Below are 20169 nucleotides of genomic sequence, written 5' to 3' on the forward strand. Positions count from 1 at the left end.
TTCTGTTTGGTACCTTCATCAGTCATGCTTTACATGACCTGCAGATACTCTGTTCTCATTGAGATGCTTTTGCACTTTTGGTGGAAAGGAGGTGGTAGGAAGTTGTTTGCAATGTCAGGAAAATCAGTTGATATTTTGAACAGAATTGCATTTTGGAGTAATAAAATCTTTGTTTCTGTAAAAAATGCTGATGATAGAGATGCTGGGATTCTATGGATACAACCTTTTCACACTAAATTGAGTGGCTGAAGTGAGAACTAAAAATGTGACTTACTAATATGTGAGCAGTGCAAGTCATGGGCATCAAAGGTTTTTAGTCTCTGAAGTAATATGATAGTGTTCAGGGGAACAGTTGTTATTGGTAAATAATATCTTGAGCTTTCATAGGGAAAAAAGATTATTTGAGAGTATGAATAGTGGTATTAAAACCATTATTGAATCACCATTAAAATCAGAAAGACTCATATCATTATTTTTGTATAACTTTTATAGTTTGTGCTTTGTTTATAGGCTGCATGGTTTTGGGTTTACTTGTTTGTTTTGGTTTGGATTATTTTGTCTGGCATCCTGCTTATGTAGGACTTAGTTAATTAGGCACATTATTCAGTCATTATTGGGATCAAAAGTGCTGATAGGCATTTACTAAGTGGAGTTTTTAGACAATATGATGGTACTTGCTCCCACAAAGCTGTGCTTGGTCTCGTTCTTCAGCTTGTGGAAGAGTGTATGTGGTGCTGTTGTTTTTGAACACAGAACTTGTTTTATCTTCTTCGGAGTCCTGAAAGGGTGGGATTTTGCCTTGTTTACTTCTGCAAATGTTAATGAGCTCCAAAGATTTAAGAGAAGGATGCAATTACTTGTGCCTATCCTGTTTAGTAGGAATGAGATTTAAGTCTCATTAAAGTCAGTTGGAAGATTGGTACTGACTTCAGCTGTGGTTGTTTGGTATCTTGCTGCCATCTGCATTGATAAATTACTCTTAAATCAGGATTGCAGCTTAAACTCATACCAAGCTTGATCTTCCAAACTATATTGCACCTTGTGCTCATTAATTAGCTTGATCTTCAGTGAGAAGTAAAACATTTTTTTTAGAATAACAACTGCCCTGTCTTGACACACAGGAAGTAAGCATGGTTTGCCTGGCTTGTAACGATCTGCTGCTTGTATGTGTGATTTCCTTTGTTTTGGAGACAGACTCATAACAGTTGATAAGAGCTGTATAATACTGACTGAAGGAAATATTTGAGTGTTTTTGAGTTACATCTTTAGCTACATTCACTGGCAAAGCAGAACTAGTTGGATCTGGAAGTTAAATCAAACATGAAGTCATTCAAATGTGAAGTATTTTCAAGTCATTCAAACATGAAATAGAGTTGGGCATATACTTGTAGTATTCTGGGAAGAATTACTTGTTGGGTCAAAAGTAGGGTTTTTGCTGATTTTGGGTATCTATTATCTTAAAAGATGTACCTCACTTCCTTCATATAGCAGGAGCACAGAGCTCCTCTCTCTGATGTATGGCAGCTTTTCCATGAAGTTCTGAATTGCTTTCAGAGGCTAAGGTGCACTAAGGACTTAACAGGTGATCTGTGAGATTCCCAGTTATACTATTTTTTTTTATTTAGAGAAATTATTGGAAAAAAATCAAAAATATATTCCTGAATAAGAATGGCATGATGCCTTTAGAGCTTTGTAATTATGTATATCAGTCTTTGCAAATTCAGTGTTTTTTCTACACTCTGCATGACATCAAAGCAGAATTTGAGGATAAACAAAATTTTTCAATCTGTTACATTATACTTTTTAAGTGCTTATTTAAATATTGAGTGCCTGTTGCTTGACATGTGACAGTATTTCCCTTTCCTGTCTTCTTTCCCCTACTTTAGAAATACAAGTAATTCTTCCATAAAACTTGGGCAAATTTAACATCCAGAATTGTCAATTGCTGCTGTAGCTTATTAAATAATTGAAACAAGAAAATAATTTGAAAGTCTATGTGAGATCATTTTCATAAGGGAATGTTAGATTCTAAACTATTCTTATGTAATTTTTGTTATTTTAATTAAACAGTTATTGAATTATTCATCCCTTAATCGGTGGTATGAACAAGTCAGTATTCTGCTTGTTTGATGGCAGTCTTTTATTTTTCCATAGGTGAATTATTTTGCTCTGCTGCTTGGCTAAGTAATGCCACATATGAGAAAAATCAATTTGAAATTTTTTTTAAACTATACCTATTTAGGAAAGACACAACTGCTCCTTCTTCATGATTTTAAAAATAAATTTATATTAAAAAGTCAGCTGATGCACAGTATTTTGTGTCCTAGGTATTAAAGCAGAAGGGTAAAATTTACATATATATCTCCATGTTTCTTACCCTGGTAAAGTGCCTTGACATACCAATCACCACCAGTCATGGGCCTTTAGAACTCTGCTTCTTTCTTTGCAAACTCGCAGCTGATTTTCCACTCTCTTTTTCAGCTCTGTGCTGACTTTGCTGGGGTTTGACTTTTTCTTCTATTTGCCACCTGATTTATTCACTCCCTTGTTTCAAAATCTGTTCTTCTCTTCTCTCTGGTGGCTGGTAGAACGACTGGCTGCCAGTGTCCAGGCAGTGACAAATAAAAGTGAGGTGGATCAGTTTTGGTGCACTGAGTGCAAGTCACCTCTTTGTCAGATGTCACATTCTGCCTTCCCCGTTTTTCAGTCATTGAGTTCTTACCTGTGAAGCTGATGTGCAGTAATTAATGTTATTTACTATTCCAAGAACCTAAAATGTAGCCTGCAAGAAGCACAGCAGTTATCTTTGACTAGATTAAATATAATTTGGCTTGGAAACTATACAGTTTTACACTGCCTGGGTCCAACCTAAAAGTATTCCCCAAATACATCTTAGATAATCTGCCTTCCAATTCCTTAGTACAGCACTTGGGTATATAAGAAGTGATGATTAAGGTTTAAAAAACCCCAAACAGGCAATATTTGGAAAAGCTTGTTTCTCCCACTGATTTGTTTTTATGGCACTTATGAATGAATTTGCAGAGAAGATTTTATAGACCTCTGGAAGTTTTAAAGGTTTTAATTAAATACTATTCGGCATTTCTGCTCTTAACAAGACAATTTATGGGCAGGCTTTATTTTTTTTTTTTTGAAAATGCAGTAATTAAAAAGGCTGTGTATATTTTTCTGGTTATTCTATATCTCTCATGTTTTTTACAGCAGTTTTTTTTCACTTTTACAGGTACTACAAATATTTTGGCCCATACACTCTATGGTATTAAACATGCAGTGACAGCAACATTGCACATTGTAATGGGTAAATATTCTTACAGTCATTACCAGATTATAAATAATAAAGCAGTGTGTAGAAGTTTGTCATAACCACTTGCTCAGTAAAGACATAGCATTTTGCTGTGTCACTGTAACTATATTGTCAGGCTTTTAAACCCAAATGTCTCTATCGTGGGTTTAGCTCCAGGTGCATTTCTTTTAAATACTAACAGTTTCTATAAGAAAGCTTTATTCGTAGAAAAAACTGTACCATTTGCCACTAGATCTGCACAATAAATGGATTTTGAATGTGAAAATGTAATTATGCTAAAAGGGAAAGGTAGGTTGGTAGTTGCAACCATATTTTTGGGTCTTACCAGTAGCAAATATTTTGTCAGAAAATGTTAATTTTACTCTCAAAGCAGTCTTTCTTTAGAGCTTTTATTTTAAATTTTAAAAAGAGAAAAAAGAGTGAGATCCCTCCTGAGTATCTCTTCTCTTGGTCTTGCAGTCTGCAGTGGAAGAGCCTTTACTCTCTTTCTCAAGTCATAATACAAAACCCTTTACAGGCAAAATCTAAACCTCTCTTTCTTTAAAAATCAGAGATCCTGAATGCCGTGGAAGATGCTCAGGGTCTATTAAAGAAAAAATGTATATATTCTATCTTGAACAGAATTATATGTTTATATTTTATAACTATAAACATGAATACATTTAAAACCTATGTTTAAGAGTTCCCTCCAGTACAATGTGCACTCATTACATATATTTGGTGAAATGGTTGCAGAGATTTATGCACATATTAGCTATATTACATTTTCCTTGATTCTACCTGTTGAAAACATGGAAAAATTAAGAGTCAGGCCCTTTGCAGCCTTATGAAGTAGCTAAACATTTTCAAGCATCTGAAATTACTTCTTTGACAGAGTCTTAATTTTATCTAGGTTGATTCTGGTTTTGATTAGTAAAACTTCATTTCCTAGACAGAGAGAGAGAGAGGAGTCTGGAGGGGTTTTTCTCCCAGCTAAAGTAGATGAAAAAGAAATGGTAAGTTGTGTGCCATTTGAAACTTAGGTTTGTTTTTTTTTTTTTCTGTTCTCTGTCTGTGGAATTTTAGGGCACATTCAGGCAGTAGATGTGTGTACTTTCAGCACTGCGAGGAAGCTGCTGCGCTTTGGGTTCTCGGCCATGTTTGGGTTTGGGGCGAGGACGCTGGCTTTGGCAGAGAAGCACCGCTGGATGCCCTCCAGCCAGAGGAAGGATTTTGCTTTCATCAAAACCCTGGCAGATCTCAAGTATGCCAAGAGATGTTATGTTTTTCTAGTATTTCTTATTTTCTTGAGGAAAGTGAAATAATAAATCTCATAAAAGACAGAGAGAGCAGTAGTTTATTTTAATTTTAGACAGATTTAACTCAGATGTGATGTATATCCCTCTTACAAGTTGAAGAGGAAATAAATTCTGTACATTCAGAATCTCCTTAAAATCATCTTAACTTTGATAAAAGTGTGTCTAACAGTCAGAATACTAGTTTTCATCATAGTAAATGTCAATACTTTTCTAGGCCAGAGGAATGTGAATTATCATTTCTCCCTCTACAAATTCCACAGGAAGACACTCATGAGGAGGACAGGTAAGTAAAATTGACTCAAGCAATTCCAAAGCTACAGAAATGTGTCTTTAAAGAATAAAATTGTACAGATTCTTTACTTTGTTCACATTTAATCAACAGGTGATATTATCTCAAAAAATATTTCTTTTGACACCTGCACATTTGTACACATTGTAAAGTGTTTCCTGTAGACTGTTATAGAGGATATTATTACAAGGCAGTCTTTCACTCAGTATTTTTGATTTTTTTAGTTCCACTAATATGTTACTTTTTTTATAATGTATATGTTGCTTAAATGTGCTACTGACTTTAATTTTTTTAACCCAAATGTTTCCACCCTTTTAGAAAGAAGAAGGAAAGAAGAAAAAAAGGTGAGTTTCTGCTTTTAGGATTTTTTAATCCTAATTTTAAAGTGAACCATGGCTGATTAACTAGAGTAATATAGAATTACTCTGTTATATTTAGGTAGCAAGGATCAATGGCAGAAAATTCAGGGTCACTTCCTGAATGTGAGCATTATGGCAATCCCTTGTCTGTGTTCAATGGCACCAAGAGGCTTGGCACCTAATACGAGGTCAGTATGGGTTTAGAGAATTAGTCATGTCTATAAATTCTGACATCTTACCTTAAGACCTTGGCTTTTCCGAGAATATCAGCCTATGTTTAGGTAGTCTAGTCCCTCTGGACTGGGGGAGGGAGTAGAGACTGCAGCAGACTCGATAATCCCAGGAATTGTAATCAGTTTTTGGATCAGGCAAATAAGGTCAAGCAGTCTAACTAGAATTATGAGTGGATAATTGCTGTGATTAAATTAGTTGGCAAGTCTGACTTAAGTAGTAGTCATGGAGCAGTCATCTGTCATAGGATTTGGCTTTATGGGGAAACTTCACCCTTAGATTTAATTTTATTTTTTCAAATATAAAAGTGGCCCTTGTCTTCTGCTCTACAGCCAGCAAAAAATGAAATACGAGTCTTTCTCATGTTGTTAAGGACTAAAGTTCACACTTGTATTTTTCTTATTGTTATTATTTGGTTGGTTTCCCTCAGAACTTAAGAAATGAAGCTTCTACATGCAGGCTTTGGGGAAACAAAGGAGTATGTAACCTGGTTGTTGACACTGACTCATTTTGCATTAGCTTCTTATTGAGAGCCTGCTTTGTGGTGACCAAAGCAGTTCTTAGGTGGTAAATATTTGTGCCTGTTGTATCCAGTTGGCAACTGAGCAGAATAGCAAGTGCAAACTTTGTAGTTGTATGCAAAGTACAAAATTCGCCCTCAAAAAAAGAATGCAGAGACTCATGTGTGTGTACATGAATGTGTACCAAAAACATTCAGGGAAGTTTATGGAATGAGTGTCTTTTCTTTTATATTTATGTCACTAGCTGAAATTGGAGAAGAATTGATGTGGTATTTTTCTTCAAAATTAATGGCTTATTTAATAGAATTTTACTTCTTGGAAAGAATGTAGAACCAAATTATTTATGAGTAAACTCTTAATGAGCAATTTTTTTTGCTCCCAGAGTCCTGCTAATCTCACAGTCCTCAAGATAGTGCTCTGATGCTCTCCCATCTTAGGAACTTTGTTCTGCATTTATTTTCCAGTCAGCTGGAAAATTCTGATGAGAATTTTAGCTTTGCTTTCCCTTTCTATCTGTTCTTCCCTATTTCTCAGTGACAAGTAATTTTGTGACAACTCCATGCAGTTATTGCAGGTTTGAATGAGCCAGTTTCTCTCCCAGTGTAGCTGCTCAGTTGATCTCTCTATTTTTTGTGTGTGTGTGTAAGAATACCCTTTGTTCTTTCATCTCTTATTTTTAAAAATAATCTTGAAGTGTGGTCAGCTAACAGAGAAGGAAGGGTAGACTCAAACAGGAGCTTCCTTTGTCATAGTGTATTGACTGTCAATAATGTATTGACTGCAAATCTTTTCAGTACGGGAAACAAAAACGTGGCACTGATTGTTAGAGACTCCAGGCCCACTGTGGAAGGAACTCATGTGGGTTTCTTCTCTCTCTTCTTTTTTCCCCAAGAGGTTTCTGCCATGTGAAGACATTTGAAGTGGGTTGCAAGCTTTTGCTGCCTATAACACCAGTTACACTGGTCTAAATTTGCAGAAACGTGTCCAGATACATTTAACTGTCTGTGCTATGTGAGCCCTGGGGATGTCTTTTTCAAGCATAGGTGTTGTGCTTCACTGCAGATGGGGCTTTTTAGAGAATTAATGAGAATTCTTAGTAATTTCTAAAGATGAAAGGCCCTAGTGCTGAATGCCCAGTAGTCTGCGGTGCCCTTTTATTGAAACAAATATGATAAGGAGGCAACTTTTTAAATGTCATCATCACTCTTTCCTGAATCAGCAAAGTACTGCTGTGCCAGGTGACTTGCTTAGTGTTTATGTAACAATTACCCTCCCACATAGTGCTGTTACCATAGTCTGAGAACATTCCTGCTGCAGCTGGTCAGTAGCTGTCTGAACTATCCCTTTCAGTGATGGTAGGCTGCAAGTAATTTTTTTAAACACTCTTAAGATATTTTCCTAACATAGATGCTGAATAAATAAATAAATAAATAAATGTGCAAAAGATGGGAAATACACCATCTCTCTCAGGTACTCTTGTTGAACACTGATCTGTCTATATAACTCAGATGGGACTTAGGCATGGTTGCGTGGATATTCCAGTTGTTAGTTTCTGTGCCCAGCTACAGTCCATTAAGGAATGGGGGAACTGGCACTAGCTCACAGTCTGAGTCCCAGTTCTCAAAGATGCTAAAATACCTGTGGTGACTGGATACTGAGAGCCACTGAGCATCTGCACTGTGGGGGCTCTTCTTGTTTAATCTCTAGTACACGACTGTTTTACCTCATACAAAACTCTCAGTCCTTAACTTTTATTTTGTTTTGTGAGATGTATAAATAGAACTGTACTAAGAACTGCTCTGAGAGTGTGAGTTGGAGATTTCACCTTTGTTAGGGCAGCGTGGGTGTTGGTGGAGGGGGTGGGGGAACCCATCTGCACTGGGTCTGTGCTGGGGGGGCTTCCATGCACCTTGGCACTGTTTTCTGGGTACAGCTCTGCCTCACAGCACTTATGGTAGCTGTTATTTGTTGTTGGAAAGAAAAGTAAAAAGAGAAGTTTGTGATCCTTGATGTTTAAAAGCCGTTAAGTAGAAAAGCAAGTTTTTCTTAGATTATATGTATTGTATTCAAGAAATTATGGCTAGTGATAAAGGACTACAAGTTATTATTATTACAATGTATGTTGTAAATATATTGATCCTGAATAACTTCAATGCATCATTTATATTGATCTACAGGGTGGGGGTCAGCAAAAATATTTGAAAAACCATTGAGACTATCCTATTAATTTATTCTTGTAGGCTTTTTAAAAAATTATTTCTAGTCTAGGCTATTGAAGTGCCTGCTATAGTTCCAAATTAATGATGAGAGATAATTATCTTTTTGGTCTGCTTTTCAGGTTGAACAATGGAAGCATGGCTCTTATTGTTGTACAAAATACTTCTCGAACAGAGTTTATAAAGCATCTGAAGAGATACACCAGTGCAAGAAATCAGGTACCCTTAATTTCTTTCTGGTGATTATAAAAAGAACAGTTAATCGTGAAAGTAGACAAGCTGCAAGAGTTAATGTTAGCATTCTCGTAAGGAGACTTAGCTTCCTGTCAGAATACATTAGCCCCTTTTTATCTGATTTTTTTTTCTTTTTTTAAATCACTAGACTAATACAGATTAGCCTATTTCAGTCCATCTGTTGTGGTTTAAATTGTGTTTCTGTTGTACCATAGTTTTATGGTGTAAAGCCCTTCCACCACAATAAGGAAATGCATGCTGTGTCTGAATTTTGTGTAGTGCAGAGATGAAGAATGCAGAACTGCGGGGGCATCTGACAACTGTGTCAGAAATTGGTGAAGTTGGTAATTTCAGCAGGTCATGGCATGATGTGCTGGTAGCAGTGGGTTGTAAGCATTAATTTTTAACACATATTCATTCCATCTAGTCATGTTTGCAGAACTGTATTTCAAAACTGTACTCATAGTTCAGTTGTGGAAGAGAAAAATGAAGCATTCAAGCACAGATCTTATTGCTGCCTAAAGCCCACTGCATGGCCCAAGCACACTGGTACTCATTCAAGTGTTCTGGGATTGTGAGATATCACTGTAACAGGAAGGTTTGGGTTTGAATTCATCTACAGCCAGAGAGTTTGGGGGAGAGATGGGTGAAAATTCAGGTGACAGCACTAATGGCTGAATTGAGGAAATAACTTAAGCTTTCCAGTTATGATTTTGGAGGAAGGCCTTGCTTTTCTCTCTGCCTTTGTAGTTACAAATCAGACAAGGAGATCTGGGTCCTCCTTTAAGCTTAAGACAACCATTTACTAGAATTCTAACTAGCCTGGTTTAGGACAAGATGACAGGTAGTAATGAACAGAGCACAGGAAATAATCTGCTTGGACTTTAACATATTCTGAAAGTATTTGGTATGTGCAAAATATACCCCCTTACCTGCAGGTTGATCGAGTCCAATACAGGAATACAAATGGAACACTATTTTTTTTCTGAGGCACTATTTAGGATATAAACAACACATTAATCTGTAAACACTAGCTGGAATATATAATAGCTCATGTGGTCAAAGCTTGAGTTAAATGTTCCTACTTAGAACAAAAAATGTGCCAGCTTTTTGATTTCAATAACCCATTTTGTTTTAAGCTACCACTTGCATCTTTCATCTTCACTTGCGGTCTCTCTGTGTTTGGTTTAGTTCAACTTTCCCTTTGTTGAGACCTACACAGTTCGAGAAGTAAAAGTACAACCAAGGCTTGAAAGTGGACCTGATGCCAAGGAAAATGTGTGTCTGAATGCAGAAGGAAACTACCCTTGGAATATAGATGGAGACTTAATGAAGGAAGCATCAGAAGTTCATGTCCGGTAAGGTTCAGTATCCCATTTAGGGACCACATTCCCATAACAGATTAGTGCTGCAGTCTCAGATGTGTCACATCTCTGCAGAGCACAGATGGTACCAGAGTCAGGTGTCCTAAATGCTCCTACACAGAACTGCTTGCACTGCAGGGTCTGGCCCTTCCACCATCGTTTGGGCCTCTGCCTTGACTGCCTTGTGTTCATCTTTGGAAAGGTTTGTTATAACTCACATGGCCTTTCCATCCTGGTGCTTTGTCAACTTCCACTCCAGTTCTCTTCTTTTTTGGTGCTTCACTACTTCTTGTTTCTTCTTTCCTGCTACTTTACCCTTCCATTTCTTGGAGAACAGATGTGTATAATGTGTCTCCATGAGGAGCTCCTTTTGGGACAAGGATTCCTATTTGGAAAGCAGCATGTGTAAGGTTAAGAAAAACATGTAGTTCTTCCATTGTGGAAAACTTAATGCTGCTTGAGAATAGTCTCCATATCCAGCATCTAAGAATGAGACTATAAACACATAGGAAATGGGAGGATTATCAGTGGAATTAAGTGGACAGCAGCTCATTTTTCTGCAATGCACACAGGATTAGTTGAGGACACATAGCCCAGAGTAAGTCTGGCATGTAAAATAAAAGGCTGATCATGTTGTAGGATATATAATATATTCTTCTAAAGATGATCCTGTAGGAATTGTCAAAATGTAATTCACCCTGATTTATTTCCATATAAAAGCTCATACCTCAAGAAGCAGCACACCCATTGCAAGAGTTGATGACACTTGATTGATAAAGTTTGACTTCCTTGCTCCACAGGGTGCATCCTCAACTTATTGATCTCTATGGAGTGAACACTGATGATCTGGAGAGCTCCCAAGTGACATGCAACTGCATATAGAAGGGACACACTGGAAATTCTGTAACAAAGAATCCTGTTCTCACCCCTATGCACAGCTTTCCAGGGTCTGGACTTGTCCTGATGTCATTTGTAGCAGAAGCTTAATTGGTAAGGGTTAAGGTTTGTCCTAATTCTAGGTTTAAATTGCTATTAAATGATATATTTTTATCAGGATCTATTTAACTGTACTGCAGGTGTTAGGCGTAAAAAGAAGAATTGAAAATTGTTTGTATTGGTCTCTTAAAATTTGGGGTTTGAGAAGTGAAAAATTTTGTTTTCATTAGTTTAGATTTTTTTAGACTGAGATACTTCTAAGTCTGCTGCTGCTATCTGTATTGTCAGGTAACTCAGTTCAGCACAGGGAAGAACCATACCTCTCTACTCACCAGCTCTAGCTGAAGAATAAAAAAAATTAAAATGTAAAAATAAAAATGTATGCATTTATTTTTTAATCAAGTACTTCTATTCCTACTAATGATTTTTTAATGTTGCCTTAATATATTTTCTCTCAAAATGTTTCTAGTCAAATAATATAAAAGAATATGTTGAGATCCTGTATGGCTTTTCTTTGTTAAAATGTATTTTAAAAACTGTTCTTTGTATAAAATTAATATTTTCTCTGTCTTAGAATTGAAATGTTACTCATCATAGTTTTTGTTGTTGCTAAGACTAAAGTTGTGATAAATAACTTAAGAGTTGACTTCAATTTTTATAATTTCCTTGTTGGGTATAAACATAATTTTTGAGTGTTTGTTTTTTTGGTATTTTACTTAATATTGAAGACAATTATTTCAGAGGACAGCAAATGAAGACTATATTTTTTCTGGGAAATGGTTTCCTTTGAGATGAAATGTAGCAGACCATATTGTGCCATTTGCAGGACCATGGATAACAAATGTTTTCGTGGTCACTGCTTCAGGAGTGGTTCAGAAGGCAGTGCACAAATGAAAACTGCATTGTGTCAGGGCAAGAGTGAGTTGGTTTAGGTGCTTTCTTCAGGAAGCAGTCGAGTGAAATGTGAAATCCAGTTTTGGTATGATGTTGCTAAATCAAGGGCTTAAGCCTTTACAAGAGATCTATAGCTACTATGATTTTAAATAGATGTAAAAATTCTTATCTCTGATAAATACACAGGACTGAGCACTGCACCTAAAGTACTGCAGATGAGGATTTGGCTCCTAAACCCAAGCTGTTGCCTGTTGTCCAAGTCACAGGCAGCAGTCTCCACTTAAAATTCATACTCTATCCCATCAAGTATTTTCAACATGCTAAGGCAATTCAAACTAAGCTTCTTTAAGTTGTTTAAAAAGGCATTCCAGCAACATTTAGTAGATTTAACTTATTTATTAAATGAAATTTAACAAAAGAATTGAATTTGCAGAACAAACGGCATTCATCTGTTTGTTTGGGGTTTTTTTTAAATAAAATGCAGTTGAGTAATAGTTTATATCTTGCCACCATTAGGACATTGTACATTCATTTTTTGTCAACCTGGTTTATAAAAGCTTCATAAGTTTGCTTCGTATCCTAAGAAAAGGCAGCCAACATATACATGTTAACAATCAAATTTGAATAGAAAGTATACAATTTTCAAGGCATCATTATCACATGTACTGACTTATGTAAACTATTTCAAAAGATAAATAAAATGCTTTTGTTTCACTTCCTTGCATTGTTTGTATTCAAAAGAACATGAATGCTTCTTCCAGTATTTGAGGTATATTTTTCACAGTATGCTGTGATGTCAAGCTAGTTTCTGTTGAAAGGTGTTTTTGGTTAAAGTGCAAAAATTCACTAAAGCCATTTGGAAGGTAAGCATTTTTTGGTTTTCACACATATTTGCAAGAAAGTATTAATTCTTGACATACTTTATTTTGACTTTTTAAAAAAATATATGCACATTCATTTGTCCTTGCACTGTAGATATTAGAGGAAAACATACTCTGGAGTGATCCACATCTTTGGCATCAAATGAAGTGAAAGGAAGATACAAAATGGTCCCAACTACCTTTGGAATCTGTGGGTAACATGGCTTTTATGGCACCAAGCACTCTAGTAGCAGAAGTGCTTGCTGAAGGCACTCGCTGTGGGTTTGAGTTTCAGGCTAGTTCCCATAGGATGGATGGTGCAGCTCTGAAGCATTTTTGGAGGTGACATTCCATTCTTGGTGCAGTTCAGAAAGACACCCAAGGCCCGGCCTCACGGCCAAACTCTGTCCTTCTGCTGCAATAAATTCTGTTACTGAAGGAGCTGAACGTTGTCTGGCTGTTCTGGGGAGCAAAGGAAGGTTTGTTTCCTTTGTGGCTTGTGCTGTTTCACCAAAGCTAGGTGGCAGTGCAAACTTAGCTAGCTGAAGAAACTTCCTGGAGTAGCAGAGCGGTGGTTTGATCCATTTTCTGTTCTGTCTTTGCCCTTCTGCCGAGTGGCTGCTGAGGGTGCCTGTTTGCATGGTATTTATCTGACACCTTCCAAGAACCCAAGCTGGCTGTCCAAGTGGCTTCCTTATTAAGTACTTTCTAAAGCACTTAATCTAAAGATAAAATTTGGCCCATTATGGTTGGCATTTGGAGTCTTTTGGGTATATGTGTCTCTCTGTTTTGTCAGCTGAAGCCTGTCTTTTTTTTCCAGGTTCTGGAAGAATGCCAGCACTAACTCCTACAATAAGTACTATAGAAAAATCTTCAAATAAATAAAAATAAATACTTGCTTTAAAAAACCCACATAGAAATAATTCATTGGAGAAGTCCAAAACCTTATGGCAGCACTGTCTGAGGGAAGGATGAAACAAGTAATTCTATCATGCTTGCAAGTACCATGTTATAGATGACTACAAATTATAATCTCCAATACTTCAATCTTTCTACAGCTGCATCTCCAGGCTACCCCACACAATTCCCTGCTCTGAATTCACCTTTGGCCTTCCTGGTTCTGGCTTTCCTGGGTGTTTAAGTACCTTCAGTGATGTGGCTGTGCCTGTGAAGCCAAAGCTTACGAGGTTCCCTCCCAGTCCTTCTGAGAGCCGTTTTGTGTGTCCGTGTGTCCTGCTTACAGTCCTAGGGGTAAGAGCTAATTTATCCTTGGTAACATGCCAGACAAAGATGAGAGAGCATTTCTTCTTGAATGCCTGATCAAAATATTACTGAAACTTTAAAAATAATAGAATAACTCATGGTAATATGTTTGAGATCTTACTTTCCAGGATTGGCCAAAATGATTGCTTTCTACAAATACTTCTTTTTGGTAAGTAATTCTTCTCTTTATCTTTAGTGTTCTTCTGTCTGTTTGAAACCAGATATACATATATATATATGGCATTTCAAATATTACTGGGAGACTTCAGAACAAACTGGTTTACCATTTTCATATTAGAACAGTACTGTAAGGTGTATCCTCCACACAGTTCAAGGAAATAAAACAAGTTTTGTAAGAGCAAGTAAGCTCAAGGCTTAGGTTTCTTGTTGCTGATGTTTCTCCTGTGAATTAATCTGAATTTTAATTTCTTCATTTTAAAATTAAATGTTTATTTGCCATCTTAGTCATTTTTGTTCCCACTTTTAAAACTCCAGCTGTCTCTTCTGTTCGTGTCTTGAGGGACTGGTTTGTATTTCCTTTTGAAGAAGCCAATCTGAAATACATAATTTGGAATCTGTTGTCAGCAAATCTTTGTCATCAAATCTAAACCATAAAAGATTAATTAAAATAAAAATGCCTATGTATGGCATTTATGAACTATAGTATTTGCCAGTGCTTTGTCACACCAAGTAATCAAGCTTTACTCATCAATCAAAAAAGTAGGTTTGCTTTTTCTTCTTTTAATTTATGGGAGATTAATGCTCTCCTATATGGAGTAAAGACTTGGGCTTGCGAACTTTAACAGTCCACAGAATCCAGTATTTTAAAAAATATGGTACTAAAATGTTCTGGTTAAATTTGTTTCATTTCTACATGTCCATGTAAAAATGATGGATGGAGAAAGTCTCCATGTAGATAAAGAAGTTAATCTCTTAATCATTTGTCAGAGGGTCTGCATCCTTATTAGTTTTCTCTTTTAATGAGACACAGAATTGTATTACTATTTATGTTGCAGTTTGAAATCTTAAACATTTTATGCTGTATGAAACCTTGTTTTAAACTATCAGTCATCATGTGTCAAGTGATATTAAATATGGAGAACCATTAGACAAAAATGATCCATTTGATATCATTAAAATACACAAATCCTTTGCAAACATGAGATGCCATATAAAACATTGTATGTAAAGGGATTTGTGGTGTTGAGCAACAGAAAATGTTGAACACACAGAAGAGGAATGAAATGAAAAAATGCAGAAATACTTTTAAAGACCCCCAAGTTACAGGAGGAATTATCTTTCTTTAGAAAGAACAGATCATAATAAAATGTTATTTATTCTTTAACCCAGATCCAAAAGTCCTTCAACAGTGTGAATTCCTGACTTGAAGCAGCTAAGGAAATCTAAAAACCTACCTTCCATAATATAAATGAAAGAACCAATAGCAAGGTAACACCAACTATTAAGCCGAGGGAAATAATCAGTGCAGTAACATGGGATTTTGGCTTTTGGTGGTGCACTCCTTCCAAATAGACCTGAAAAACAGATAAGAAGCTTAGTGCTAACTGTTGGGTTTTTTTCCTTAATAGATACTAAAAAAAATCTGGGAAAATCAATTAGTTTTAAGAGTAATTAACACTATATTCATTGCTGGTGTATAAGTATGTACAGAATTGTGCAATATTAATTGCTGTTACTTTTTCTACTGCTGTTACTTTTTCTACTTTAACACATTCATAAGAGAATTCATAAGACAATTCTTACATATGCAACTTGCTTGTCCTTATGTAGTTCAATAACTTTTGCACTTTTTTCTGGCCAGGCCGTTGCTCTTACTTCAAACTTCAATACTGATGCATCATCCTGAAAAAAAAATAATTCTATCTTTTAAAAAATTACTTGAACACACTGATTCCTGCCCAGCAAAAAATGATAACACAGCTGCTGACATAACCAGAATCTCACACGAACACACAATGGTGCCTTTTTCTGAGCACAAAACAAATTAGTACCAGAAGCTGGAATGAAGCCAGGTTGGATTTTACTTAAGTCCACATCTATGCTGATTTCTTAGAAAAATACAATTATGAGTTGAAATTAAATCCCCATCCTACATAACCCAGCCAGAATAGGCAAAGCAATACATACAATAAAGTGACAAACTAAAATACATATTTTTGTTTTTCATACATCACCTTGAGCCTTAGCATTGGCAACATAAAATAGGTTAAAACCTAGAAGATTTAGATTTAATCATGTTTGAATCATATTTCACTGTTAGAAAACAAATACTAATACCTTGAGTTTATATGCAGGGAATACTGCAAATATGCCTTGAAATATTCCCCTCAAGTATGAAAAATTAATGTGTTACCATTTGTAAAAGTAAAGGAGTAGCCTCCAGATGCAAGTGAACAGTTGCTTCTTTTCCACTTTCCATGTTTCCCAGCTTGCAATGTATTTGTAAGCAAAGGCTGTCATTTTTCATGCAGTACTGTACAAGGGAGGGAAAGATTAAAACTTAACTTTATCAACTATATAATCTTAGCATTAAAGACAATAGGAACTGACTAAAAAGGATTCATGTTTATTCTTGAAAACCTCAAGTTATACCCTGAGTTGTCATGCATCACTGTCATTCCATAGGTGCTAAAGGTACACTAACAAGAGACCAACCTAATTGTTATACAAAACATGTTATTTTTATTAAAAAATTAGTTATTTTAAGACTGAAAAAGAACAAGTATCATGATTTGTTTATGTTTACACTGTTATTTCAAAATAGCTTTTATAAATAACGATGAATTACAGTAACTCTTTGCTATCAAGTGCAAACAGTGTAATTGGTTGATCCCTACATTTGTACACAGACAACTAGCACCACTTCACACAGTTTTGGAGAAGACAAAAACACAAGGCTGCCTATGATTATGTTTATTGTATCTTTAACATTATTCTTTATCCAAGGCTACCATGCTGAATACTGATTGGACATTCTAGTATCCAATAGCATCTGTGGCTGTATCTCAATCATTGGATGGTATTTCCTGTAATGTGCTTACTTAAAACCCCCAAATTAACAGTTTTAAAAATAGGTAGGGTTTTTTGTTTGCTTTTGTTATTTTTTAAGATGACAGATTAAATAATGTTGTACTTTATCAAAGACAAGGTGCAGGAAACAGATTTCTATGAGGACAAAGGCTCAGCAATGCAATACTAAAATAGCAGTTGTGGTTTGGACTGTGTAGTGGAGTGTCTGATTTCCAGCAGGGTCTGTGAGCAGGAACAGAGGGATGAGCTGGAACAGGCCACACATGTATGGCACTCTCCCAGCCTCCCAAATATTTTTAATAGCTTCCCAGCCAAATATGATTTCCAAATATTTTGTAATTCTTGCTTTCCATTAACTTGTATAGTCTTTCTTGGAATTCAGTGATTTTTAACATTTGGGGTTTTTTTTAATCCAGCTCCTGTTAGTTATGTTTGATGGCAGTGTTTTGATGAGGAAAAGACAAAGAATATTTGATCTGCATACTTCATGTAATTAAAATAAAGCCTGTTTTTCCCTGATGCATCATTTTCTGTTTGTTACTGAATTTCCTCTACCGTTCTGCTTGCCCACTCATTCAGTTCCATATCCCTCTGGCAGTTTTTTGTAGGTGTCTGTCATCCACCCTGACTTCAGCAATGTGTCATTAATCAACTTTCTCAGCTCAGTTCTCACCCCTTTCACTAAAGCCACTTATGACTACCCTGAACTTATCACAGGTCCCTCCACACATCCTTGGAGGATGGCTCTGTGACTTCATTATGTAAGAGACACTCTTTTCTTAAGGCTTATTCATACAGTCATTTCTCACTGATGCCAAAAGACAGACCTTACCATGTGCCTCTTAGTAGGCTTTGAAAAGAAAGTGATGACGTCCTTTAATATGTTTCCATTTTTTTCTGCTGCAGTACAGTTCCTGGGATATTGGTTATAGGAGCAGTGTCCAGCTGTTGTCTGAAAATAAATATAACATCATTATTAAAAATGTAAATTTTATTTCCGGAATAAAACACGTGGGGCTGAAGTTGATCCTGTTCTAGTTCACTCTGCTTCACCATGGCTAGCAAATCAAACAGAGACTGAGGACCGAGCTGACCTTGTTCTGCTTCTCTTTTTCACAGAATTCAGCTACTAATACATTAAGTAGTCTTTGCTTACCTTGATATCCAATAGGTTGAATAATTTGGAGTCGCTGGGTGGAAAAGCATTCGGTATCATTATTTCCAAGCTGGTATTTGGAGACATGCTTGGTCCTGCACTGATAACCTTGTGGGGAAGAGGTGAAGAGTTCAACAGTTGAAACTTCAAGGGTAGCTATTCAGGGAACAAAACTGCACATAGATAAATACATAAAACTGCACAGAATGGGGTAGCAGCTGCTCTGTATGCTGTCACCACAGTGATTGTGCTAGGAGTGTTAACATCTTGTTCATTCATCCTGTGGGCTTCCTGAGCCCTTCCCTCCTCCAAAGCTGATGAGTAAGCAGTGCTAATCTGTGATGAGTACCTGAGGTCATGCAGACTGCCTGCCAGGACAGTGTGCAAAAGGAACTAGGAGAGATTATATCCAAACTCCTGCTTTTAATCCACTGCAGACAAATCTGATGCTATAGGTACTCTGACAAGAAACTCCTAACTCCTTTTTCTTACCATAATTCCTTTTGAAGTATTTCTGAAAGAAAGAAGCGGCAAGTCAGAACTGCTCTACCATTTTCAATCCTACTTGTGTTAGGGAATTTTTCTCTGATCACTCAGTGGAAGATTTGCCAGGCCAAAAAATGTTTTCTAGGAGGGATTAACAGCAACTCCCCATCACTAATGCATAAAAATTACTCATGGTGCCCTTGTACTCTTCTTAAAACTTTGCTTGCCGGCTGTCTAGCCTATCATTAGATACATTATCCTTCAAAACAGGGATGACAGGGTTTACAAAGAAAAACTCTTACATGGAAAGTAAAGTTGATATTTTCCTTCATACATGTCACTGCTGACTCTTTCTCTTCTGCTCCATAAACAAATGAGGTTGGTGACACAAACCTACAATGGTGTAGAAATTGTTAATAAACAGAATTCCTGTCTATCATTAGCATAACCTTCTGCTTCATGCTACCTCCAGTAAGACTGGTTGTAAGAAAACACCCAAGTTTGCTTTTAAGTAGATCTAGGAACACAGAGTAGAAATCATCTGCCTTTGGACCAGAAACCCTCTACATTTGTACTCTTTCCTCTGAAAAAGGCAGATGAATCATAAGAAGTCATAAATCCTCACCAAAGCTATGCTCCATAAATGCCCCACAACAAACCCAGATTGTGGTTCATGTTAAGCAAGGAATCTGAGGATCTGCTATGCTCTCATTAACATATCTTTCTGAAAAAGATAGTCCACTTTTTAAAACATGTTAGTCTGTTCACAGACAAGTTTGAAGCACCACAGATACCAATGGTCTCATCTCATAGTGGAAAAAAACTCTTACAAGTGTCTAAGTCAGAGCCCAGGACAGCTGTGCTAACTCAGTCCCAGATTTTTTAGCTATGTCATACTTCTGCCTAAAAACTTAATGAATTTAGAACAGTAACAAGACAACAGTTCTGTGGATGTGCAGGTAATACCAACAGGTGACTCACCCATGAGTATTTAACTCAATCTCATATTTCAGAGGTATAGGTAAAGTCAGCGTGTTATCCAGCAACATGTTCCCATCTTCATTTTTACTACAAAAATGCAAAGAGAAAAATCTGTATTGAAGGCACCATCATAAGCTATACACTATCTCTGTAAAAAATATTAAGCAGACCTTTCAGCTTATTAAAATAAAAATACTTAATTGATAACAACATGTCAAGCATTAATGCCCTCCACATTTTTTACAGGTAGAAACCTACTTATTATTTAAATATCTATCACCTGTTTTGTTATTGGTCATTTCTCTTCCTCTATTTGATTTGCTGCCAATTTACTTCCCTGCAATCCTGCTTTGCTAAGCCTTTCCAGTTATCCGTTTTCCAAAGCTAGTAGTATTTTCCACTGAGCAATTTTTATTAGACTTTACCAGGTAGCATTAATGATGATGTTGAGGTCCTCTTCTGCTCTGGTTAACGAGCTTGCATCCAAGAAGAAACTATAATCCAGCTGTAGAACAAATAAAATTTTCCTTCTATTAAATGATAGTGTACCATGACACAGTTTCAATGCAAATATTTTTATTAAGCTTATTAAGAATTCCCTGCCTAAAAAATTCAGAACTAAGGAAATACTTGCTTTTTGTATCTTCTAGTCCCTTTCTATTAACCTAACACATATGTCCATGGCATTAGTCAGCCCACTTGTCCAGA

General features: G+C 36.3%; 2 protein-coding genes across 2 annotated transcripts in view; one reads left to right on the plus strand and one right to left on the minus strand.

The window, feature by feature from the left end:
• Positions 1-12591, plus strand: part of CERKL (ceramide kinase like) — a 54262-nt gene extending 41671 nt beyond the window's left edge. The window contains exons 7-14 of the mRNA XM_039698978.1: positions 3242-3316; positions 4388-4565; positions 4835-4903; positions 5228-5253; positions 5348-5456; positions 8359-8455; positions 9662-9828; positions 10635-12591. Of these exons, the coding sequence (XP_039554912.1) occupies positions 3242-3316; positions 4388-4565; positions 4835-4903; positions 5228-5253; positions 5348-5456; positions 8359-8455; positions 9662-9828; positions 10635-10716 (803 nt within the window). The 3' untranslated portion in view covers positions 10717-12591. The remainder of the gene's footprint in view (positions 1-3241; positions 3317-4387; positions 4566-4834; positions 4904-5227; positions 5254-5347; positions 5457-8358; positions 8456-9661; positions 9829-10634) is intronic.
• The window catches only part of ITGA4 (integrin subunit alpha 4), a 34092-nt gene continuing 25968 nt past the window's right edge, over positions 12046-20169 (minus strand). Inside the window, exons 20-28 of the mRNA XM_039699508.1 lie at positions 19887-19966; positions 19462-19548; positions 18783-18873; positions 17995-18102; positions 17671-17790; positions 16162-16281; positions 15552-15650; positions 15203-15322; positions 12046-14341 (exon numbers count right to left, since the gene is read on the minus strand). Of these exons, the coding sequence (XP_039555442.1) occupies positions 14249-14341; positions 15203-15322; positions 15552-15650; positions 16162-16281; positions 17671-17790; positions 17995-18102; positions 18783-18873; positions 19462-19548; positions 19887-19966 (918 nt within the window). The 3' untranslated portion in view covers positions 12046-14248. The remainder of the gene's footprint in view (positions 14342-15202; positions 15323-15551; positions 15651-16161; positions 16282-17670; positions 17791-17994; positions 18103-18782; positions 18874-19461; positions 19549-19886; positions 19967-20169) is intronic.

The sequence above is a fragment of the Passer montanus genome, unplaced genomic scaffold (genome assembly GCF_014805655.1).
Source record: "Passer montanus isolate IOZ18808 unplaced genomic scaffold, ASM1480565v1 scaffold1, whole genome shotgun sequence".
Taxonomy (NCBI): domain Eukaryota; kingdom Metazoa; phylum Chordata; class Aves; order Passeriformes; family Passeridae; genus Passer; species Passer montanus.